This window comes from Taudactylus pleione, unplaced genomic scaffold (assembly GCF_031769625.1).
Source record: "Taudactylus pleione unplaced genomic scaffold, aTauple2 ptg000720l, whole genome shotgun sequence".
NCBI classification, from domain to species: Eukaryota; Metazoa; Chordata; class Amphibia; order Anura; family Myobatrachidae; genus Taudactylus; species Taudactylus pleione.
Genome location: NW_028285122.1, coordinates 1,167,516 through 1,194,373, shown reverse-complemented (window position 1 = coordinate 1,194,373; position 26,858 = coordinate 1,167,516). Strand labels below are relative to the sequence as shown.

Below are 26,858 nucleotides of genomic sequence, written 5' to 3'. Positions count from 1 at the left end.
TATGTTCCCGACAATTTCCCTTGGAATTTTTCAACAATTTCACAGGAGCTAAAGCCCAGGGAGTAGCAATACTTTTTTCTAAACATCTCAGACTCGAAAACACCACTGAAATCCCTCTAGTGGACAGGAGGGGGTAACTGGTAAAGACCACAATTGCTCATCAAAAAATTTCCTTCGTTAATCTGTATTTACCCAACCAGAGACAGATGCCTTTCCTTTAGGAGGCTCTATAATTAATAGAATCACATATTGAAGGAATTCTAGTGGTTGGGGGAGATTTTAATTGGGCAGTAGAGCCCCACATAGATACAGTACCTCTACGGGTGCTCCCAGGGCCTCTTCTAGGGATCTTAGATGGTTCCGTTCGATTCTCCAGGATTTTCAGCTAGTAGACACCTGGCGGCTTTTACATCCCTTAGAAAGGGATTACACCTTTTATTCGCTCCTGCAAAATTCATATTCCCGGATAGTTTACTTCTGCCACTCTGCTCTTGATCTTCTCATAGATACGAAAATAGGATAAATAGTGGATTCGGCCCATGCTTCCATAACACTTTCTCTGGCCCTACGCGACCAGACACCACATCATTGGCGATGGCAATTCAATGAGCAATTTCTTAGAGACGTGACCTGTCGTTCACAACTTACTGACGTAATAGATGAAAATATTTCTCTGAACACTTCCTCATAAGCTTCACCAGTTTCCATATGGGATGCACATGAATGCGTCATAAGGGGCAAGTGTATCCAGAGGGGGTCAGTCCTTAAAAAACAAAAGGTTGAGCGTAGAAACTCTTTGCTTGTGCAGATTAAATCTCTTGAAATGACCCATAAACATACGCTTTAATCTGACACATATGTGGAGCTTCAGAACACGAGAACATCCCTCAATAGTTTATTAAATGATGGGACTAGGTGTACATTTCAACATTGAAGACACAAGCATCATAGATGGGGTAACAAACCTAGAAAGCAGCTAGCAAGAGCACTTCATGCTCAAAGATCACTTACATACATATCTAAAATTAAAAAGTAATCTGGTGCAGTTTGTGTCACAGATACAGCAATAGCCAAAGAGTTTCATTCATATTATACATCACTGTACAATTTGACTTCAAATCATTTCACTACTGAACTTGCAGCCCATACACAGGCGATTTGAGACTTTGTAGATGAAATAGAATATCCCACTCTACCCGTGACAGTAACTCAAGCTTTAGACGAACCTTTTATGGAGGAGGAATTAATAGTGGCCCTTAAATCCTCTCCGACCAGTAAGAGCCCGGGACCCGATGGGTTCCCTACTTTGTACTACAAATCGTACAGAGATAAACTTATCCCTCTTCTATTAAAAGCATGCAATGCGATATCTCAACAGAATCCTCTGTCAAGCCAATCTCTAAACACCCATATTACTGTAATCCCAAAAGAAGGGAAAGACCCATGCTTACCAGCGTGCTACAAGCCCATATCATTATTAAATGTTGATATGAACTTTACGCCAAACTTATGGCAAACCGACTGGGACCATTACTCCCGAGCATTATTCATTCTGACAAAGCAGGTTTTGTCCCAGAAAGAGAGGCAAGAGACAATACCACAAAAGTCATTGATCTAATTGCTCATGCTCAGAACGCCAGGATCCCCATGCTACTCCTCTCCACTGATGCCGAAAAGGGGTTCAACAGAGTGGATTGGGCTTTCATGGAAGAAATATGACATAAATTGGGTATGGGTGAGACCTTTTTACAGAGACTCCTGGCCTTGTACCGAGAACCTTCGGCGCAGATTAGAGTAAATGGGATTTTATCGGATCCTGTTAAAATAACTAATCGTACATGCCAGGGTTGCCCCCTTTCACCAATGGTGTTTGTACTATGTATGGAGGCCTTCACAAGGGCCATCAGGAAAAACAAAACTATTACTGGACTAAAGGTAGGTGGTAGGGATTACCGGTTGGCCTTATTTGCTGAGGATTTACTCGCCATTGTCACCAATCCAGTAATTTCCTTACCTAATTTAATGAAAGAGTTTACACGTTTCGGTCAGCTCTCAAACTTCAAAATCAATTATACTAAATTGTCGGCGAAGAATGTAACATGCTCAAATGAAATGGTCTCAGCTTTGAAGTCCTCCTTCCCCTTTTCCTGGCTTCCTTCCCAGATCAAATATTTGCGCAGTATTATTCCAAAGAACCTTCAAAATATGATCACCTTAAATCATACTCCTTTATTAAACAAAATCAGAAGGGAGATGATGCAGTGGCTCAAACAGAGATTCTCTTGGCTAGGATGAGTTAATATTAGAAAAATAAATGTGCTTCCTAGGTTCCTCTACCTTTTACAAGCAATCCCCTTGAAGATCCCTCTAAAATTCTTACAAGAATCCCATAAGATTATTCTGGATTTTATATGGGGGGGGGGGGAAGAAACCTAGGTTCAAACATCTCCATGGTTGCTGAGAGCCGATGGATGTTCAGGTGGAGATTCTGCCTTCAGGTGGAGATGCTGCCTTGAGGGCTGAGGTGTGGCCAGAGAGCCAATAGATTTTCTGGCTGAGAGATAGATTACTGAGGCCGCAAGAGCAGTTTTGCCATAGAGACAGAGACCCACTGCTCACACCGCTGCTTACAGAAATATAGAACTCTAGATGATGGAATGAGAGTATTAGCTAGGAGTCCCGGGTCCCGCGCCTTTTATAGAGGCCGAATGTCACCCGAGTCTCACGAGGTCTTGTGAGAATCCGATGCCGACGGGAACACCTGAACTTGCGTTCGGGTGGACTCGGATTCCACCTGTTCAGAGCGGTTCAGATTCCTCAGAATTCGAACCGCTCATCTATAATCACTAATATTACTTACATATATTACACTAAGAGGTGGATGTCATTTCTTTACTACTCTCATATAGTGTACAAAAATCAAAGATGGCTGTCATGTGAGGTGAAGAAAGTGGGCCTGATTCAGCAGGGATTGCATTTGCAAAGCAGCACCCAGGCAGCTTTGCAATACGATCCTTGCTATAATGCAAATGCAGCAGGAGGTGTATGAAACCCCCTGTATGACAACCCCTGCTGCATTTGCGATCCCTGTACAGCGACGGAGGTCACTGTGCAGGGATCACCACTGCAACCATCATGACCATCGGTGGGCGATGGTCACGAGGTTGGACGGTGGCGGGCGGACAGTCAGATGAGAATGCATCAGCTTATCAGGCTAGCTGCATCTCTGACCTTGCCACTCCCGGAAAACAGGGCGGACACGCCCCAGTTTGCGGGATTCCCAGCCGCCCTGACATCACCCCTTAAATGCCTCTGCCTGTCAATCAGGCAGAGGCATTAATGGGCTAGTGTGTGTATTAGCAGGACCCATTCTGCACACTCGTAGAATGGGTCCTAAGCATTCATTGCTGAATTAGCCCCAGAGACAGGAGACAGAAGAGGAGAAATGGTCATGGGGTAAGTATAGCAGGGTGGGAAAGCACCCATTATAAATATACCTTTCTGGTTATGCCTTGTCCTTTACAAATAGTTATTAATATCACTGTTATATTAGTTTTTTTCGGGTCTATTTGCTGCTCACTTACCCCTTTCCAGAAAATGTCGGAATTGCATTTTTCTTATGGAAGCAGCTTCAGGTTTTCTCTTAGAAGTAAAAATGAGCAACTGAGAGGACAGACGCTGGATGCTGGGCTGTGTCCTCAGGGTTCTCTGAATTTCATCCTCAGAATCATCCTCCAAATCATCCAGCACAACCATCACCTTATCTTTACCTGTAGAGACAAAAGTAGTGAGCGTGAGACCTTATACCAGACACAGATCAGGGAGAGGGTGGGATGAGCAGACCCATGTATGAGGTCACACAGGCACAGATCAGGGAGAGGGCGGGATGAGCAGACCCATGTATGAGATCACACAGACACAGATCAGGGAGAGGGAGGGATGAGCAGACCCATGTATGAGGTCACACAGACACAGATCAGGGAGGGGGTGGGATGAGCAGACCCATGTAAGAGGTCACACAGATCAGGGAGAGGGCGGGATGAGCAGACCCATGTATGAGGTCACACAGGCACAGATCAGGGAGAGGGCGGGATGTGCAGACCCATGTATGAGGTCACACAGACACAGATCAGGGAGAGGGCGGGATGAGCAGACCCATGTATGAGGTCACACAGATCAGGGAGAGGGTGGAATGATCAGACCCATGTATGAGGTCACACAGACACACAGGCACAGATCAGGGAGAGGGCGGGATGTGCAGACCCATGTATGAGGTCACACAGACACAGATCAGGGAGAGGCTGGGAAGAGCAGACCCATGTATGAGGTCACACAGACACAGATCAGGGAGAGGGTGGGATGAGCAGACCCATGTATGAGGTCACACAGACAAAGATCAGGGAGAGGGTGGGATGAGCAGACCCATGTATGAGGTCACACAGGCACAGATCAGGGAGAGGCTGGGATGAGCAGACCCATGTATGAGGTCACACAGACACAGATCAGGGAGAGGGTGGGATGAGCAGACCCATGTATGAGGTCACACAGACACAGATCAGGGTGAGGGTGGGATGAGAAGACCCATGTATGAGATCACACAGACACAGATCAGGGAGAAGGTGGGATGAGCAGACCCATGTATGAGGTCACACAAACACAGATAAGGGAGAGGGTGGATTGAGCAGACCCATGTATGAGGTCACACAGACACAGATCAGGGAGAGGGCGGGATGAGCAGACCCATGTGTGAGGTCACACAGACACAGATGAGGGAGAGAGTGGGATGAGCAGACCCATGTATGAGCTCACACAGACACAGATCAGGGAGAGGGTGGGATGAGCAGACCCATGTATGAGGTCACACAGATCAGGGAGAGGGTGGGATGAGCAGACACATGTATGAGGTCACACAGGCACAGACCAGGGAGAGGGCGGGATGTGCAGACCCATGTATGAGATCACACAGACACACAGATCAGGGAGAGGGCGGGATGAGCAGACCCATGTATGAGGTCACACAGACACAGATCAGGGAGAGGGTGGAATGAGCAGACCCATGTATGAGGTCACACAGACACAGATCAGGGAGAGGGTGGGATGAGCAGACCCATGTATGAGGTCACACAGACACAGATCAGGGAGAGGGCGGGATGATCAGAACCATGTATGAGGTCACACAGACACACAGACAGAGATCAGGGAGAGGGTGGGATGATCAGACCCATGTATGCGGTCACACAGACACAGATCAGGGAGAGGGCGGGATGAGCAGACCCATGTATGAGGTCACACAGACACAGATCAGGGAGAGGGAGGGATGAGCAGACCCATGTATGCGGTCACACAGACACAGATCAGGGAGAGTGTGGGATGAGCAGACCCATCTATGAGGTCACACAGACACAGATCAGGGAGAGGGAGGGATGAGCAGACCCATGTATGAGGTCACACAGACACAGATCAGGGAGAGGGTGGGATGAGCAGACCCATGTATGATGTCACAAAGGCACAGATCAGGGAGAGGGCAGGATGAGCAGACCCATGTATGAGGTCACACAGACACAGATCAGGGTGAGGGTGGGATGAGAAGACCCATGTATGAGATCACACAGACACAGATCAGGGAGAGGGTGGGATGAGCAGACCCATGTATGAGGTCACACAAACACAGATAAGGGAGAGGGTGGATTGTGCAGACCCATGTATGAGGTCACACAGACACAGATCAGGGAGAGGGCGGGATGAGCAGACCCATGTGTGAGGTCACACAGACACAGATGAGGGAGAGAGTGGGATGAGCAGACCCATGTATGAGCTCACACAGACACAGATCAGGGAGAGGGTGGGATGAGCAGACCCATGTATGAGGTCACACAGATCAGGGAGAGGGTGGGATGAGCAGACACATGTATGAGGTCACACAGACACAGATCAGGGAGAGGGCGGGATGAGCAGACCCATGTATGGGGTCACACAGACACAGGTCAGGGAGAGGGTGGGATGAGCAGACCCATGTATGAGGTCACACAGATCAGGGAGAGGGTGGGATGAGCAGACCCATGTTGGTGGTCACACAGACATAGATCAGGGAGAGGGTGGGATGAGCAGACCCGGGTATGAGGTCACACAGACAGAGATCAGTAAGAGGGTGGGATGAGTAGACCCATGTATGAGGTCACACAGACACAGATCAGGGAGAGAGTGGGATGAGCAGACCCATGTATGAGGTCACACAGACACAGATCAGGGAGAGGGTGGAATGAGCAGACCCATGTATGAGGTCACACAGCACAGATCACGGAGAGGGAGGGATGAGCAGACCCATGTATGAGGTCACACAGACACAGATCAAGGAGAGGGTGGGATGAGCAGACCCATGTATGAGGTCACACAGGCACAGACCAGGGAGAGGGCGGGATGTGCAGACCCATGTATGAGATCACACAGACACACAGATCAGGGAGAGGGCGGGATGAGCAGACCCATGTATGAGGTCACACAGACACAGATCAGGGAGAGAGTGGGATGAGCAGACCCATGTATGAGGTCACACAGACACAGATCAGGCAGAGGGCAGGATGAGCAGACCCATGAATGAGGTCACACAGACACAGATCAGGGAGAGGGAGGGATGAGCAGACCATGTATGAGGTCACACAGACACAGATCAGGGAGAGGGTGGGATGAGCAGACCCATGTATGAGGTCACACAGGCACAGATCAGGGAGAGGGCGGGATGAACAGACCCATGTATGAAGTCACACAGACACAGATCAGGGAGAGGGTGGGATGAGCAGACCCATGTATGAGGTCACAAAGACACAGATCAGGGAGAGGGTGGGATGAGCAGACCCATGTATGAGGTCACACAGACGCAGATCAGGGAGAGGGCGGGATGAGCAGACCCATGTATGAGGTCAAACAGACACAGATCAGGGAAAGGGTGGGATGAGCAGACCCATGTATGAGGTCACACAGACACACAGACACAGATCAGGGAGAGGGCGGGATGAGCAGACCCATGTATGAGGTCACACAGACACAGATCAGGGAGAGAGTGGGATGAGCAGACCCATGTATGAGGTCACACAGACACAGATCAGGGAGAGGGCAGGATGAGCAGACCCATGAATGAGGTCACACAGACACAGATCAGGGAGAGGGAGGGATGAGCAGACCCATGTATGAGGTCACACAGGCACAGATCAGGGAGAGGGCGGGATGAACAGACCCATGTATGAGGTCACACAGACACAGATCAGGGAGAGGGTGGGATGAGCAGACCCATGTATGAGGTCACAAAGACACAGATCAGGGAGAGGGCGGGATGAGCAGACCCATGTATGAGGTCACACAGACACAGATCAGGGAGAGGGCGGGATGAGCAGACCCATGTATGAGGTCATACAGACACAGATCAGGGAGAGGGCGGCATGAGCAGACCTATGTATGAGGTCACACAGACACAGTTCAGGGAGAGGGTGGGATGAGCAGACCCATGTGTGAGGTCACACAGACACAGATTAGGGAGAGGGCGGGATGAGCAGACCCATGTGTGAGGTCACACAGACACAGATCAGGGAGAGGGTGGGATGAGCAGACCCATGTAGGAGGTCACACAGACATAGATCAGGGAGAGGGTGGGATGAGCAGACGAGAGTATGAGGTCACACAGAGAGAGATCAGTAAGAGGGTGGGATGAGTAGACCCATGTATGAGGTCACACAGACACAGATTAGGGTGAGAGTGGGATGAGCAGACCCATGTATGAGGTCACACAGGCACAGATCAGGGAGATGCTGGGATGAGCAGACCCATGTATGAGGTCACACAAACACAGATAAGGGAGAGGGTGGGATGAGCAGACCCATGTATGAGGTCACACAGATCAGGGAGAGGGTGGGATGAGCAGACACATGTATGAGGTCACACAGACACAGATCAGGGAGAGGGCGGGATGAGCAGACCCATGTATGGGGTCACACAGACACAGGTCAGGGAGAGGGTGGAATGAGCAGACCCATGTATGAGGCCACACAGATCAGGGAGAGGGTGGGATGAGCAGACCCATGTTGGTGGTCACACAGACATAGATCAGGGAGAGGGTGGGATGAGCAGACCCGGGTATGAGGTCACACAGACAGAGATCAGTAAGAGGGTGGGATGAGTAGACCCATGTATGAGGTCACACAGACACAGATCAGGGAGAGAGTGGGATGAGCAGACCCATGTATGAGGTCACACAGACACAGATCAGGGAGAGGGTGGAATGAGCAGACCCATGTATGAGGTCACACAGCACAGATCACAGAGAGGGAGGGATGAGCAGACCCATGTATGAGGTCACACAGACACAGATCAGGGAGAGGGTGGGATGAGCAGACCCATGTATGAGGTCACACAGGCACAGACCAGGGAGAGGGCGGGATGTGCAGACCCATGTATGAGATCACACAGACACACAGATCAGGGAGAGGGCGGGATGAGCAGACCCATGTATGAGGTCACACAGACACAGATCAGGGAGAGAGTGGGATGAGCAGACCCATGTATGAGGTCACACAGACACAGATCAGGGAGAGGGCAGGATGAGCAGACCCATGAATGAGGTCACACAGACACAGATCAGGGAGAGGGAGGGATGAGCAGACCATGTATGAGGTCACACAGACACAGATCAGGGAGAGGGAGGGATGAGCAGACCCATGTATGAGGTCACACAGGCACAGATCAGGGAGAGGGCGGGATGAACAGACCCATGTATGAGGTCACACAGACACAGATCAGGGAGAGGGTGGGATGAGCAGACCCATGTATGAGGTCACAAAGACACAGATCAGGGAGAGGGTGGGATGTGCAGACCCATGTATGAGGTCACACAGACACAGATCAGGGAGAGGGCGGGATGAGCAGACCCATGTATGAGGTCACACAGACACAGATCAGGGAGAGGGTGGGATGAGCAGACCCATGTATGAGGTCACACAGACACACAGACACAGATCAGGGAGAGGGCGGGATGAGCAGACCCATGTATGAGGTCACACAGACACAGATCAGGGAGAGAGTGGGATGAGCAGACCCATGTATGAGGTCACACAGACACAGATCAGGGAGAGGGCAGGATGAGCAGACCCATGAATGAGGTCACACAGACACAGATCAGGGAGAGGGAGGGATGAGCAGACCCATGTATGAGGTCACACAGGCACAGATCAGGGAGAGGGCGGGATGAACAGACCCATGTATGAGGTCACACAGACACAGATCAGGGAGAGGGTGGGATGAGCAGACCCATGTTTGAGGTCACAAAGACACAGATCAGGGAGAGGGCGGGATGAGCAGACCCATGTATGAGGCCACACAGACACAGATCAGGGAGAGGGCGGGATGAGCAGACACATGTATGAGGTCACACAGACACAGATCAGGGAGAGGGCGGGATGAGCAGACCCATGTATGAGGTCACACAGACACAGTTCAGGGAGAGGGTGGGATGAGCAGACCCATGTGTGAGGTCACACAGACACAGATTAGGGAGAGGGCGGGATGAGCAGACCCATGTGTGAGGTCACACAGACACAGATCAGGGAGAGGGTGGGATGAGCAGACCCATGTAGGAGGTCACACAGACATAGATCAGGGAGAGGGTGGGATGAGCAGACGAGGGTATGAGGTCACACAGAGAGAGATCAGTAAGAGGGTGGGATGAGTAGACCCATGTATGAGGTCACACAGACACAGATTAGGGTGAGAGTGGGATGAGCAGACCCATGTATGAGGTCACACAGGCACAGATCAGGGAGATGCTGGGATGAGCAGACCCATGTATGAGGTCACACAAACACAGAAAAGGGAGAGGGTGGGAAGAGCAGACCCATGTATGAGGTCACACAGATCAGGGAGAGGGTGGGATGAGCAGACACATGTATGAGGTCACACAGACACAGATCAGGGAGATGGTGGGATGAGCAGAACCATGTATGAGGTCACACAGACACAGATCAGGGAGAGAGTGGGATGAGCAGACACATGTATGAGGTCACACAGACACAGATCAGGGTGAGGGCGGGATGAGCAGACAAATGTGTGAGGTCACACAGACACAGATCAGGGATAGGGCGGGATGAGCAGACCCATGTGTGAGGTCACACAGACACAGATCAGGGAGAGAGTGGGATGAGCAGACCCATGTATGAGGTCACACAGACACAGATCAGGGAGAGGGCTGGATGAGCAGACCCATGTATGAGGTCACACAGGTCAGGGAGAGGGTGGGATGAGAAGACACATGTATGAGGTCACACAGACACAGATCAGGGAGAGGGCTGAATGAGCAGACCCATGTATGAGGTCACACAGACACAGGTCAGGGAGAGGGTGGGATGAGCAGACCCATGTATGAGGTCACACAGATCAGGGAGAGGGTGGGATGAGCAGACCCATGTAGGTGGTCACACAGACACAGATCAGGGAGAGGGCGGGATGAGCAGACCCATGTGTGAGGTCACACAGACACAGGTCAGGGAGAGGGTGGGATGAGCAGACCCATGTATGAGGTCACACAGATCAGGGAGAGGGTGGGATGAGCAGACCCATGTAGGTGGTCACACAGACACAGATCAGGGAGAGGGCGGGATGAGCAGACCCATGTATGAGGTCACACAGACACAGATCAGGGAGAGGGCGGCATGAGCAGACCTATGTATGAGGTCACACAGACACAGTTCAGGGAGAGGGTGGGATGAGCAGACCCATGTGTGAGGTCACACAGACACAGATTAGGGAGAGGGCGGGATGAGCAGACCCATGTGTGAGGTCACACAGACACAGATCAGGGAGAGGGTGGGATGAGCAGACCCATGTAGGAGGTCACACAGACATAGATCAGGGAGAGGGTGGGATGAGCAGATGAGGGTATGAGGTCACACAGAGAGAGATCAGTAAGAGGGTGGGATGAGTAGACCCATGTATGAGGTCACACAGACACAGATTAGGGTGAGAGTGGGATGAGCAGACCCATGTATGAGGTCACACAGGCACAGATCAGGGAGATGCTGGGATGAGCAGACCCATGTATGAGGTCACACAAACACAGATAAGGGAGAGGTGGGATGAGCAGACCCATGTATGAGGTCACACAGATCAGGGAGAGGGTGGGATGAGCAGACACATGTATGAGGTCACACAGACACAGATCAGGGAGAGGGCGGGATGAGCAGACTCATGTATGGGGTCACACAGACACAGGTCAGGGAGAGGGTGGGATGAGCAGACCCATGTATGAGGTCACACAGATCAGGGAGAGGGTGGGATGAGCAGACCCATGTTGGTGGTCACACAGACATAGATCAGGGAGAGGGTGGGATGAGCAGACCCGGGTATGAGGTCACACAGACAGAGATCAGTAAGAGGGTGGGATGAGCAGACACATGTATGAGGTCACACAGACACAGATCAGGGAGAGGGTGGGATGAGCAGACCCATGTATGAGGTCACACAGGCACAGACCAGGGAGAGGGCGGGATGTGCAGACCCATGTATGAGATCACACAGACACACAGATTAGGGAGAGGGCGGGATGAGCAGACCCATGTATGAGGTCACACAGACACAGATCAGGGAGAGGGTGGAATGAGCAGACCCATGTATGAGGTCACACAGACACAGATAACGGAGAGGGAGGGATGAGCAAACCCATGTATGAGGTCACACAGACACAGATCAGGGAGAGGGTGGGATGAGCAGACCCATGTATGAGGTCACACAGACACAGATCAGGGAGAGGGCGGGATGATCAGACCCATGTATGAGGTCACACAGACACACAGACAGAGATCAGGGAGAGGGTGGGATGATCAGACCCATGTATGCGGTCACACAGACACAGATCAGGGAGAGGGCGGGATGAGCAGACCCATGTATGAGGTCACACAGACACAGATCAGGGAGAGGGAGGGATGAGCAGACCCATGTATGCGGTCACACAGACACAGATCAGGGAGAGGGTGGGATGAGCAGACCCATCTATGAGGTCACACAGACACAGATCAGGGAGAGGGAGGGATGAGCAGACCCATGTATGAGGTCACACAGACACAGATCAGGGAGAGGGTGGGATGAGCAGACCCATGTATGATGTCACAAAGGCACAGAAAAGGGAGAGGGCAGGATGAGCAGACCCATGTATGAGGTCACACAGATACAGATCAGGGAGAGGGCGGGATGAGCAGACCCATGTGTGAGGTCACACAGACACAGATGAGGGAGAGAGTGGGATGAGCAGACCCATGTATGAGGTCACACAGACACAGATCAGGGAGAGGGTGGGATGAGCAGACCCATGTATGAGGTCACACAGATCAGGGAGAGGGTGGGATGAGCAGACACATGTATGAGGTCACACAGACACAGATCAGGGAGAGGGCGGGATGAGCAGACCCATGTATGGGGTCACACAGACACAGGTCAGGGAGAGGGTGGGATGAGCAGACCCATGTATGAGGTCACACAGATCAGGGAGAGGGTGGGATGAGCAGACCCATGTTGGTGGTCACACAGACATAGATCAGGGAGAGGGTGGGATGAGCAGACCCGGGTATGAGGTCACACAGACAGAGATCAGTAAGAGGGTGGGATGAGTAGACCCATGTATGAGGTCACACAGACACAGATCAGGGAGAGAGTGGGATGAGCAGACCCATGTATGAGGTCACACAGACACAGATCAGGGAGAGGGTGGAATGAGCAGACCCATGTATGAGGTCACACAGCACAGATCACGGAGAGGGAGGGATGAGCAGACCCATGTATGAGGTCACACAGACACAGATCAGGGAGAGGGTGGGATGAGCAGACCCATGTATGAGGTCACACAGGCACAGACCAGGGAGAGGGCGGGATGTGCAGACCCATGTATGAGATCACACAGACACACAGATCAGGGAGAGGGCGGGATGAGCAGACCCATGTATGAGGTCACACAGACATAGATCAGGGAGAGGGTGGAATGAGAAGACCCATGTATGAGGTCACACAGACACAGATAACGGAGAGGGAGGGATGAGCAAACCCATGTATGAGGTCACACAGACACAGATCAGGGAGAGGGTGGGATGAGCAGACCCATGTATGAGGTCACACAGATCAGGGAGAGGGTGGGATGAGCAGACACATGTATGAGGTCACACAGACACAGATCAGGGAGAGGGTGGGATGAGCAGAACCATGTATGCGGTCACACAGACACAGATCAAGGAGAGGCTGGGATGAGCAGACCCATGTATGAGGTCACACAGGCACAGATCAGGGAGAGGGTGGGATGAGCAGACCCATGTATGAGGTCACACAGACACAGATCAGGGAGAGGGTGGGATGAACAGACCCATGTATGATGTCACACAGACACAGATCAGGGAGAGGCTGGGATGAGCAGACCCATGTATGAGGTCACACAGGCACAGATCAGGGAGAGGGTGGGATGAGCAGACCCATGTATGAGGTCACACAGACATAGATCAGGGAGAGGGTGGGATGAGCAGACCCATGTATGAGGTCAGACAGGCACAGATCAGGGAGAGGGTGGGATGAGCAGACCCATGTGTGAGGTCACACAGACACAGATTAGGGAGAGGGCGGGATGAGCAGACCCATGTGTGAGGTCACACAGACACAGATCAGGGAGAGGGTGGGACGAGCAGACGGGGTATGAGGGTGGGACGAGCAGAGTAGGAGGTCACACAGACATAGATCAGGGAGAGGGTGGGATGAGCAGACGAGGGTATGAGGTCACACAGAGAGAGATCAGTAAGAGGGTGGGATGAGTAGACCCATGTATGAGGTCACACAGACACAGATTAGGGTGAGAGTGGGATGAGCAGACCCATGTATGAGGTCACACAGGCACAGATCAGGGAGATGCTGGGATGAGCAGACCCATGTATGAGGTCACACAAACACAGAAAAGGGAGAGGGTGGGAAGAGCAGACCCATGTATGAGGTCACACAGATCAGGGAGAGGGTGGGATGAGCAGACACATGTATGAGGTCACACAGACACAGATCAGGGAGAGGGTGGGATGAGCAGAACCATGTATGCGGTCACACAGACACAGATCAGGGAGAGAGTGGGATGAGCAGACACATGTATGAGGTCACACAGACACAGATCAGGGTGAGGGCGGGATGAGCAGACCCATGTGTGAGGTCACACAGACACAGATCAGGGAGAGGGCGGGATGAGCAGACCCATGTGTGAGGTCACACAGACACAGATCAGGGAGAGAGTGGGATGAGCAGACCCATGTATGAGGTCACACAGACACAGATCAGGGAGAGGGCGGGATGAGCAGACCCATGTGTGAGGTCACACAGGCACAGATCAGGGAGAGGGCGGGATGTGCAGACCCATGTATGAGGTCACACAGACACAGATCAGGGAGAGGGTGGGATGAGCAGACCCATGTATGAGGCCACACAGACACAGATCAGGGAGAGGGCGGGATGAGCAGACCCATGTATGAGATCACACAGGCACAGATCAGGGAGAGGGCGGGATGTGCAGACCCATGTATGAGGTCACACAGACACAGATCAGGGAGAAGGTGGGATGAGCAGACCCATGTATGAGGCCACACAGACACAGATCAGGGAGAGGGCGGGATGATCAGACCCATGTATGAGGTCACACAGACAAAGATCAGGGAGAGGGTGGGATGAGCAGACCCATGTATGAGGTCAAACAGACACAGATCAGGGAAAGGGTGGGATGAGCAGACCCATGTATGAGGTCACACAGACACACAGACACAGATCAGAGAGAGGGCGGGATGAGCAGACCCATGTATGAGGTCACACAGACACAGATCAGGGAGAGAGTGGGATGAGCAGACCCATGTATGAGGTCACACAGACACAGATCAGGGAGAGGGCAGGATGAGCAGACCCATGAATGAGGTCACACAGACACAGATCAGGGAGAGGGAGGGAAGAGCAGACCCATGTATGAGGTCACACAGGCACAGATCAGGGAGAGGGCGGGATGAACAGACCCATGTATGAGGTCACACAGACACAGATCAGGGAGAGGGTGGGATGAGCAGACCCATGTATGAGGTCACAAAGACACAGATCAGGGAGAGGGCGGGATGAGCAGACCCATGTATGAGGTCACACAGACACAGATCAGGGAGAGGGCGGGATGAGCAGACCCATGTATGAGGTCACACAGACACAGATCAGGGAGAGGGCGGGATGAGCAGACCCATGTATGAGGTCACACAGACACAGTTCAGGGAGAGGGTGGGATGAGCAGACCCATGTAGGAGGTCACACAGACATAGATCAGGGAGAGGGTGGGATGAGCAGACGAGGGTATGAGGTCACACAGAGAGAGATCAGTAAGAGGGTGGGATGAGTAGACCCATGTATGAGGTCACACAGACACAGATTAGGGTGAGAGTGGGATGAGCAGACCCATGTATGAGGTCACACAGGCACAGATCAGGGAGATGCTGGGATGAGCAGACCCATGTATGAGGTCACAAAAACACAGATAAGGGAGAGGGTGGGATGAGCAGACCCATGTATGAGGTCACACAGATCAGGGAGAGGGTGGGATGAGCAGACACATGTATGAGGTCACACAGACACAGATCAGGGAGAGGGTGGGATGAGCAGACCCATGTATGAGGTCACACAGACACAGATCAGGGAGAGAGTGGGATGAGCAGACACATGTATGAGGTCACACAGACACAGATCAGGGTGAGGGCGGGATGAGCAGACCCATGTGTGAGGTCACACAGACACAGATCAGGGAGAGGGCGGGATGAGCAGACCCATGTGTGAGGTCACACAGACACAGATCAGGGAGAGAGTGGGATGAGCAGACCCATGTATGAGGTCACACAGACACAGATCAGGGAGAGGGCTGGATGAGCAGACCCATGTATGAGGTCACACAGGTCAGGGAGAGGGTGGGATGAGAAGACACATGTATGAGGTCACACAGTCACAGATCAGGGAGAGGGCTGGATGAGCAGACCCATGTATGAGGTCACACAGACACAGGTCAGGGAGTGGGTGGGATGAGCAGACCCATGTATGAGGTCACACAGATCAGGGAGAGGGTGGGATGAGCAGACCCGGGTATGAGGTCACACAGACAGAGATCAGTAAGAGGGTGGGATGAGTAGACCCATGTATGAGGTCACACAGACACAGATCAGGGAGAGAGTGGGATGAGCAGACCCATGTATGAGGTCACACAGACACAGATCAGGGAGAGGGTGGAATGAGCAGACCCATGTATGAGGTCACACAGGCACACATCACGGAGAGGGAGGGATGAGCAGACCCATGTATGAGGTCACACAGACACAGATCAGGGAGAGGGTGGGATGAGCAGACCCATGTGTGAGGTCACACAGACACAGATTAGGGAGAGGGCGGGATGTGCAGACCCATGTATGAGATCACACAGACACACAGATAAGGGAGAGGGCGGGATTAGCAGACCCATGTATGAGGTCACACAGACAGATCAGGGAGAGGGTGGAATGAGCAGACCCATGTATGAGGTCACACAGACACAGATAACGGAGAGGGAGGGATGAGCAAACCCATGTATGAGGTCACACAGACACAGATCAGGGAGAGGGTGGGATGAGCAGACCCATGTATGAGGTCACACAGACACAGATCAGGGAGAGGGCGGGATGATCAGACCCATGTATGAGGTCACACAGACACACAGACAGAGATCAGGGAGAGGGTGGGATGATCAGACCCATGTATGCGGTCACACAGACACAGATCAGGGAGAGGGCGGGATGAGCAGACCCATGTATGAGGTCACACAGACACAGATCAGGGAGAGGGAGGGATGAGCAGACCCATGTATGCGGTCACACAGACACAGATTAGGGAGAGGGCGGGATGAGCAGACCCATGTATGAGGTCACACAGACACAGATCAGGGAGAGGGCGGGATGAGCAGACCCATGTATGAGGTCACACAGACACAGTTCAGGGAGAGGGTGGGATGAGCAGACCCATGTAGGAGGTCACACAGACATAGATCAGGGAGAGGGTGGGATGAGCAGATGAGGGTATGAGGTCACACAGAGAGAGATCAGTAAGAGGGTGGGATGAGTAGACCCATGTATGAGGTCACACAGACACAGATTAGGGTGAGAGTGGGATGAGCAGACCCATGTATGAGGTCACACAGGCACAGATCAGGGAGATGCTGGGATGAGCAGACCCATGTATGAGGTCACAAAAACACAGATAAGGGAGAGGGTGGGATGAGCAGACCCATGTATGAGGTCACACAGATCAGGGAGAGGGTGGGATGAGCAGACACATGTATGAGGTCACACAGACACAGATCAGGGAGAGGGTGGGATGAGCAGACCCATGTATGAGGTCACACAGACACAGATCAGGGAGAGAGTGGGATGAGCAGACACATGTATGAGGTCACACAGACACAGATCAGGGTGAGGGTGGGATGAGCAGACCCATGTGTGAGGTCACACAGACACAGATCAGGGAGAGGGCGGGATGAGCAGACCCATGTGTGAGGTCACACAGACACAGATCAGGGAGAGAGTGGGATGAGCAGACCCATGTATGAGGTCACACAGACACAGATCAGGGAGAGGGCTGGATGAGCAGACCCATGTATGAGGTCACACAGGTCAGGGAGAGGGTGGGATGAGAAGACACATGTATGAGGTCAAACAGACACAGATCAGGGAGAGGGCTGGATGAGCAGACCCATGTATGAGGTCACACAGACACAGGTCAGGGAGAGGGTGGGATGAGCAGACCCATGTATGAGGTCACACAGATCAGGGAGAGGGTGGGATGAGCATACCCATGTAGGTGGTCACACAGACATAGATCAGGGAGAGGGTGGGATGAGCAGACCCGGGTATGAGGTCACACAGACAGAGATCAATAAGAGGGTGGGATGAGTAGACCCATGTATGAGGTCACACAGACACAGATCAGGGAGAGAGTGGGATGAGCAGACCCATGTATGAGGTCACACAGACACAGATCAGGGAGAGGGTGGAATGAGCAGACCCATTTATGAGGTCACACAGGCACACATCACGGAGAGGGAGGGATGAGCAGACCCATGTATGAGGTCACACAGACACAGATCAGGGAGAGGGTGGGATGAGCAGACCCATGTATGAGGTCACACAGGCACAGACCAGGGAGAGGGCGGGATGTGCAGACCCATGTATAAGATCACACAGACACACAGATCAGGGAGAGGGTGGGATGAGCAGACCCATGTATGAGGTCACACAGACAGATCAGGGAGAGGGTGGAATTAGCAGACCCATGTATGAGGTCACACAGACACAGATAACGGAGAGGGAGGGATGAGCAAACCTATGTATGAGGTCACACAGACACAGATCAGGGAGAGGGTGGGATGAGCAGACCCATGTATGAGGTCACACAGACACAGATCAGGGAGAGGGCGGGATGATCAGACCCATGTATGAGGTCACACAGACACACAGACAGAGATCAGGGAGAGGGTGGGATGATCAGACCCATGTATGCGGTCACACAGACACAGATCAGGGAGAGGGCGGGATGAGCAGACCCATGTATGAGGTCACACAGACACAGATCAGGGAGAGGGAGGGATGAGCAGACCCATGTATGCGGTCACACAGACACAGATCAGGGAGAGGGTGGGATGAGCAGACCCATCTATGAGGTCACACAGGCACAGATCAGGGAGAGGGCGGGATGTGCAGACCCATGTATGAGGTCACACAGACACAGATCAGGGAGAGGGTGGGATGAGCAGACCCATGTATCAGGCCACACAGACACAGATCAGGGAGAGGGTGGGATGAGCAGACCCATGTATGAGGTCACACAGACAAAGATCAGGGAGAGGGTGGGATGAGCAGACCCATGTATGAGGTCAAACAGACACAGATCAGGGAGAGGGTGGGATGAGCAGACCCATGTATGAGGTCACACAGACACACAGACACAGATCAGGGAGAGGGCGGGATGAGCAGACCCATGTATGAGGTCACACAGACACAGATCAGGGAGAGAGTGGGATGAGCAGACCATGTATGAGGTCACACAGACACAGATCAGGGAGAGGGAGGGATGAGCAGACCCATGTATGAGGTCACACAGGCACAGATCAGGGAGAGGGCGGGATGAACAGACCCATGTATGAGGTCACACAGACACAGATCAGGGAGAGGGTGGGATGAGCAGACCCATGTATGAGGTCACAAAGACACAGATCAGGGAGAGGGCGGGATGAGCAGACCCATGTATGAGGTCACACAGACACAGATCAGGGAGAGGGCGGGATGAGCAGACCCATGTATGAGGTCACACAGACACAGATCAGGGAGAGGGCGGGATGAGCAGAACCATGTATGAGGTCACACAGACACAGATCAGGGAGAGGGTGGGATGAGCAGACCCATGTGTGAGGTCACACAGACACAGATTAGGGAGAGGGCGGGATGAGCAGACCCATGTGTGAGGTCACACAGACACAGATCAGGGAGAGGGTGGGATGAGCAGACCCAAGTAGGAGGTCACACAGACATAGATCAGGGAGAGGGTGGGATGAGCAGACCAGGGTATGAGGTCACACAGAGAGAGATCAGTAAGAGGGTGGGATGAGTAGACCCATGTATGAGGTCACACAGACACAGATTAGGGTGAGAGTGGGATGAGCAGACCCATGTATGAGGTCACACAGGCACAGATCAGGGAGATGCTGGGATGAGCAGACCCATGTATGAGGTCACACAAACACAGATAAGGGAGAGGGTGGGATGAGCAGACCCATGTATGAGGTCACACAGATCAGGGAGAGGGTGGGATGAGCAGACACATGTATGAGGTCACACAGACACAGATCAGGGAGAGGGTGGGATGAGCAGACCCATGTATGAAGTCACACAGACACAGATCAGGGAGAGAGTGGGATGAGCATACACATGTATGAGGTCACACAGACACAGATCAGGGTGAGGGCGGGATGAGCAGACCCATGTGTGAGGTCACACAGACACAGATTAGGGAGAGGGCGGGATGAGCAGACCCATGTGTGAGGTCACACAGACACAGATCAGGGAGAGAGTGGGATGAGCAGACCCATGTATGAGGTCACACAGACACAGATCAGGGAGAGGGTGGGATGAGCAGACCCATGTATGAGGTCACACAGATCAGGGAGAGGGTGGGATGAGCAGACACATGTATGAGGTCACACAGACACAGATCAGGGAGAGGGATGGATGAGCAGACCCATGTATGAGGTCTCACAGACACAGGTCAGGGAGAGGGTGGGATGAGCAGACCCATGTATGAGGTCACACAGATCAGTGAGAGGGTGGGATGAGCAGACCCATGTAGGTGGTCACACAGACATAGATCAGGGAGAGGGTGGGATGAGCAGACCCGGGTATGAGGTCACACATACAGAGATCAGTAAGAGGGTGGGATGAGTAGACCCATGTATGAGGTCACACAGACACAGATCAGGGAGAGAGTGGGATGAGCAGACCCATGTGTGAGGTCACACAGACACAGATCAGGGAGAGGGTGGAATGAGCAGACCGATGTATGAGGTCACACAGGCACAGATCACGGAGAGGGAGGGATGAGCAGACCCATGTATGAGGTCACACAGACACAGATCAGGGAGAGGGTGGGATGAGCAGACCCATGTATGAGGTCACACAGGCACAGACCAGGGAGAGGGCAGGATGTGCAGACCCATGTATGAGATCACACAGACACACAGATCAGGGAGAGGGCGGGATGAGCAGACCCATGTATGAGGTCACACAGACACAGATCAGGGAGAGGGTGGAATGAGCAGACTCATGTATGAGGTCACACAGACACAGATAATGGAGAGGGAGGGATGAGCAAACCCATGTATGTGGTCACACAGACACAGATCAGGGAGAGGGCAGGATGAGCAGACCCATGAATAAGGTCACACAGACACAGATCAGGGAGAGGGAGGGATGAGCAGACCATGTATGAGGTCACACAGACACAGATCAGGGAGAGGGAGGGATGAGCAGACCCATGTATGAGGTCACACAGGCACAGATCAGGGAGAGGGCGGGATGAACAGACCCATGTATGAGGTCACACAGACACAGATCAGGGAGAGGGTGGGATGAGCAGACCCATGTATGAGGTCACACAGACACAGATCAGGGAGAGGGCGGGATGAGCAGACCCATGTATGAGGTCACACAGACACAGATCAGGGAGAGGGTGGGATGAGCAGACCCATGTGTGAGGTCACACAGACACAGATTAGGGAGAGGGCGGGATGAGCAGACCCATGTGTGAGGTCACACAGACACAGATCAGGGAGAGGGTGGGATGAGCTGACCCATGTAGGAGGTCACACAGACATAGATCAGGGAGAGGGTGGGATGAGCAGACCAGGGTATGAGGTCACACAGAGAGAGATCAGTAAGAGGGTGGGATGAGTAGACCCATGTATGAGGTCACACAGACACAGATTAGGGTGAGAGTGGGATGAGCAGACCCATGTATGAGGTCACACAGGCACAGATCAGGGAGATGCTGGGATGAGCAGACCCATGTATGAGGTCACACAAACACAGATAAGGGAGAGGGTGGGATGAGCAGACCCATGTATGAGGTCACACAGATCAGGGAGAGGGTGGGATGAGCAGACACATGTATGAGGTCACACAGACACAGATCAGGGAGAGGGTGGGATGAGCAGACCCATGTATGAGGTCACACAGACACAGATCAGGGAGAGAGTGGGATGAGCATACACATGTATGAGGTCACACAGACACAGATCAGGGTGAGGGCGGGATGAGCAGACCCATGTGTGAGGTCACACAGACACAGATTAGGGAGAGGGCGGGATGAGCAGACCCATGTGTGAGGTCACACAGACACAGATCAGGGAGAGAGTGGGATGAGCAGACCCATGTATGAGGTCACACAGATCAGGGAGAGGGTGGGATGAGCAGACACATGTATGAGGTCACACAGACACAGATCAGGGAGAGGGCTGGATGAGCAGACCCATGTATGAGGTCACACAGACACAGGTCAGGGAGAGGGTGGGATGAGCAGACCCATGTATGAGGTCACACAGATCAGGGAGAGGGTGGGATGAGCAGACCCATGTAGGTGGTCACACAGACATAGATCAGGGAGAGGGTGGGATGAGCAGACCCAGGTATGAGGTCACACAGACAGAGATCAGTAAGAGGGTGGGATGAGTAGACCCATGTATGAGGTCACACAGACACAGATCAGGGAGAGAGTGGGATGAGCAGACCCATGTATGAGGTCACACAGACACAGATAATGGAGAGGGAGGGATGAGCAAACCCATGTATGAGGTCACACAGACACAGATAATGGAGAGGGAGGGATGAGCAAACCCATGTATGAGGTCACACAGACACAGATCAGGGAGAGGGTGGGATGAGCAGACCCATGTATGAGGTCACACAGACACAGATCAGGGAGAGGGCGGGAAGATCAGACCCATGTATGAGGTCACACAGACACACAGACAGAGATCAGGGAGAGGGTGGGATGATCAGACCCATGTATGGGGTCACACAGACACAGATCAGGGAGAGGGCGGGATGAGCAGACCCATGTATGAGGTCACACAGACACAGATCAGGGAGAGGGAGGGATGAGCAGACCAATGTATGCGGTCACACAGACACAGATCAGGGAGAGGGTGGGAAGAGCAGACCCATGTATGAGGTCACACAGACACAGATCAGGGAGAGGGAGGGATGAGCAGACCCATGTATGAGGTCACACAGACACAGATCAGGAAGAGGGTGGGATGAGCAGACCCATGTATGATGTCACAAAGGCACAGATCAGGGAGAGGGCAGGATGAGCAGACCCATGTATGAGGTCACACAGACACAGATCAGGGTGAGGGTGGGATGAGTAGACCCATGTATGAGATCACACAGACACAGATCAGGGAGAGGGTGGGATGAGCAGACCCATGTATGAGGTCACACAAACACAGATAAGGGAGAGGGTAGATTGAGCAGACCCATGTATGAGGTCACACAGACACAGATCAGGGAGAGGGTGGGATGAGCAGACCCATGTGTGAGGTCACACAGGCAAAGATCAGGGAGAGGTCGGGATTTGCAGACCCATGTGTGAGGTCACACAGGCACAGATCAGGAGAGGGCGGGATGTGCAGACCCATGTATGAGGTCACACAGACACAGATCAGGGAGAGGGTGGGATGAGCAGACCCATGTATGAGATCATACAGGCACAGATCAGGGAGAGGGTGGGATGAGCAGACCCATGTATGAGGTCACACAGATCAGGGAGAGGGTGGGATGAGCAGAAACATGTATGAGGTCACACAGACACAGATCAGGGAGAGGGCGGGATGAGCAGACCCATGTATGAGGTCACACAGACACAGGTCAGGGAGAGGGTGGGATGAGCAGACCCATGTATGAGGTCTCACAGATCAGGGAGAGGGTGGGATGAGCAGACCCATGTAGGTGGTCACACAGACATAGATCAGGGTGAGGGTGGGATGAGCAGAACCGGGTATGAGGTCACACAGACAGAGATCAGAAAGAGGGTGGGATGAGTAGACCCATGTATGAGGTCACACAGGCACAGATCAGGGAGATGCTGGGATGAGCAGACCCATGTATGAGGTCACACAAACACAGATAAGGGAGAGGGTGGGATGAGCAGACCCATGTATGAGGTCACACAGATCAGGGAGAGGGTGGGATGAGCAGACTCATGTATGAGGTCACACAGACACAGATCAGGGAGAGGGTGGGATGAGCAGACCCATGTATGAGGTCACACAGACACAGATCAGGGAGAGAGTGGGATGAGCATACACATGTATGAGGTCACACAGACACAGATCAGGGTGAGGGCGGGATGAGCAGACCCATGTGTGAGGTCACACAGACACAGATTAGGGAGAGGGCGGGATGAGCAGACCCATGTATGAGGTCACACAGAAACAGATCAGGGAGAGGGTGGGATGAGCAGACCCATGTATGAGGTCACACAGATCAGGGAGAGGGTGGGATGAGCAGACACATGTATGAGGTCACACAGACACAGATCAGGGAGAGGGCGGGATGAGCAGACCCATGTATGAGGTCACACAGACACAGGTCAGGGAGAGGGTGGGATGAGCAGACCCATGTATGAGGTCACACAGATCAGGGAGAGGGTGGGATGAGCAGACCCATGTAGGTGGTCACACAGACATAGATCAGGGAGAGGGTGGGATGAGCAGACCCGGGTATGAGGTCACACAGACAGAGATCAGTAAGAGGGTGGGATGAGTAGACCCATGTATGAGGTCACACAGACACAGATCAGGGAGAGAGTGGGATGAGCAGACCCATGTATGAGGTCACACAGACACAGATAATGGAGAGGGAGGGATGAGCAAACCCATGTATGAGGTCACACAGACACAGATAATGGAGAGGGAGGGATGAGCAAACCCATGTATGAGGTCACACAGACACAGATCAGGGAGAGGGTGGGATGAGCAGACCCATGTATGAGGTCACACAGACACAAATCAGGGAGAGGGCGGGAAGATCAGACCCATGTATGAGGTCACACAGACACAGATCAGGGAGAGGGAGGGATGAGCAGACCAATGTATGCGGTCACACAGACACAGATCAGGGAGAGGGTGGGAAGAGCAGACCCATGTATGAGGTCACACAGACACAGATCAGGGAGAGGGAGGGATGAGCAGACCCATGTATGAGGTCACACAGACACAGATCAGGAAGAGGGTGGGATGAGCAGACCCATGTATGATGTCACAAAGGCACAGATCAGGGAGAGGGCAGGATGAGCAGACCCATGTATGAGGTCACACAGACACAGATCAGGGTGAGGGTGGGATGAGTAGACCCATGTATGAGATCACACAGACACAGATCAGGGAGAGGGTGGGATGAGCAGACCCATGTATGAGGTCACACAAACACATATAAGGGAGAGGATAGATTGAGCAGACCCATGTATGAGGTCACACAGACACAGATCAGGGAGAGGGCGGGATGAGCAGACCCATGTGTGAGGTCACACAGGCAAAGATCAGGGAGAGGTCGGGATTTGCAGACCCATGTGTGAGGTCACACAGGCACAGATCAGGAGAGGGCGGGATGTGCAGACCCATGTATGAGGTCTCACAGATCAGGGAGAGGGTGGGATGAGCAGACCCATGTAGGTGGTCACACAGACATAGATCAGGGTGAGGGTGGGATGAGCAGAACCGGGTATGAGGTCACACAGACAGAGATCAGAAAGAGGGTGGGATGAGTAGACCCATGTATGAGATCACACAGGCACAGATCAGGGAGAGGGTGGGATGAGCAGACCCATGTATGAGGTCACACAGATCAGGGAGAGGGTGGGATGAGCAGAAACATGTATGAGGTCACACAGACACAGATCAGGGAGAGGGCGGGATGAGCAGACCCATGTATGAGGTCACACAGACACAGGTCAGGGAGAGGGTGGGATGAGCAGACCCATGTATGAGGTCTCACAGATCAGGGAGAGGGTGGGATGAGCAGACCCATGTAGGTGGTCACACAGACATAGATCAGGGTGAGGGTGGGATGAGCAGAACCGGGTATGAGGTCACACAGACAGAGATCAGAAAGAGGGTGGGATGAGTAGACCCATGTATGAGGTCACACAGACACAAATCAGGGAGAGAGTGGGATGAGCAGACACTTGTATGAGGTCACACAGACACAGATCATGGAGAGGGTGGGATGAGCAGACCCATGTATGAGGTCAAACAGACACAGATCAGGGAGAGGGTGGAATGAGCAGACCCATGTATGAGGTCACACAGGCACACATCACGGAGAGGGAGGGATGAGCAGACCCATGTATGAGGTCACACAGACACAGATCAGGGAGAGGGTGGGATGAGCAGACCCATGTGTGAGGTCACACAGACACAGATTAGGGAGAGGGCGGGATGTGCAGACCCATGTATGAGATCACACAGACAAACAGATAAGGGAGAGGGCGGGATGAGCAGACCCATGTATGAGGTCACACAGACACAGATTAGGGAGAGGGCGGGATGAGCAGACCCATGTATGAGGTCACACAGACACAGATTAGGGAGAGGGCGGCATGAGCAGACCCATGTATGAGGTCACACAGACACAGTTCAGGGAGAGGGTGGGATGAGCAGACCCATGTAGGAGGTCACACAGACATAGATCAGGGAGAGGGTGGGATGAGCAGATGAGGGTATGAGGTCACACAGAGAGAGATCAGTAAGAGGGTGGGATGAGTAGACCCATGTATGAGGTCACACAGACACAGATTAGGGTGAGAGTGGGATGAGCAGACCCATGTATGAGGTCACACAGGCACAGATCAGGGAGATGCTGGGATGAGCAGACCCATGTATGAGGTCACAAAAACACAGATAAGGGAGAGGGTGGGATGAGCAGACCCATGTATGAGGTCACACAGATCAGGGAGAGGGTGGGATGAGCAGACACATGTATGAGGTCACACAGACACAGATCAGGGAGAGGGTGGGATGAGCAGACCCATGTATGAGGTCACACAGACACAGATCAGGGAGAGAGTGGGATGAGCAGACACATGTATGAGGTCACACAGACACAGATCAGGGTGAGGGCGGGATGAGCAGACCCATGTGTGAGGTCACACAGACACAGATCAGGGAGAGGGCGGGATGAGCAGACCCATGTGTGAGGTCACACAGACACAGATCA

General features: G+C 52.8%; 1 protein-coding gene across 1 annotated transcript in view; it reads right to left on the bottom strand.

Annotated features, from left to right (window-relative positions):
* Window positions 1-26,858, bottom strand: part of LOC148477383 (uncharacterized) — a 269,499-nt gene that overhangs the window by 160,634 nt on the left and 82,007 nt on the right. Inside the window, exon 3 of the mRNA XM_088456795.1 lies at window positions 3,585-3,770. Within this exon, the coding sequence (XP_088312921.1) occupies window positions 3,585-3,770 (186 nt within the window). The remainder of the gene's footprint in view (window positions 1-3,584; window positions 3,771-26,858) is intronic.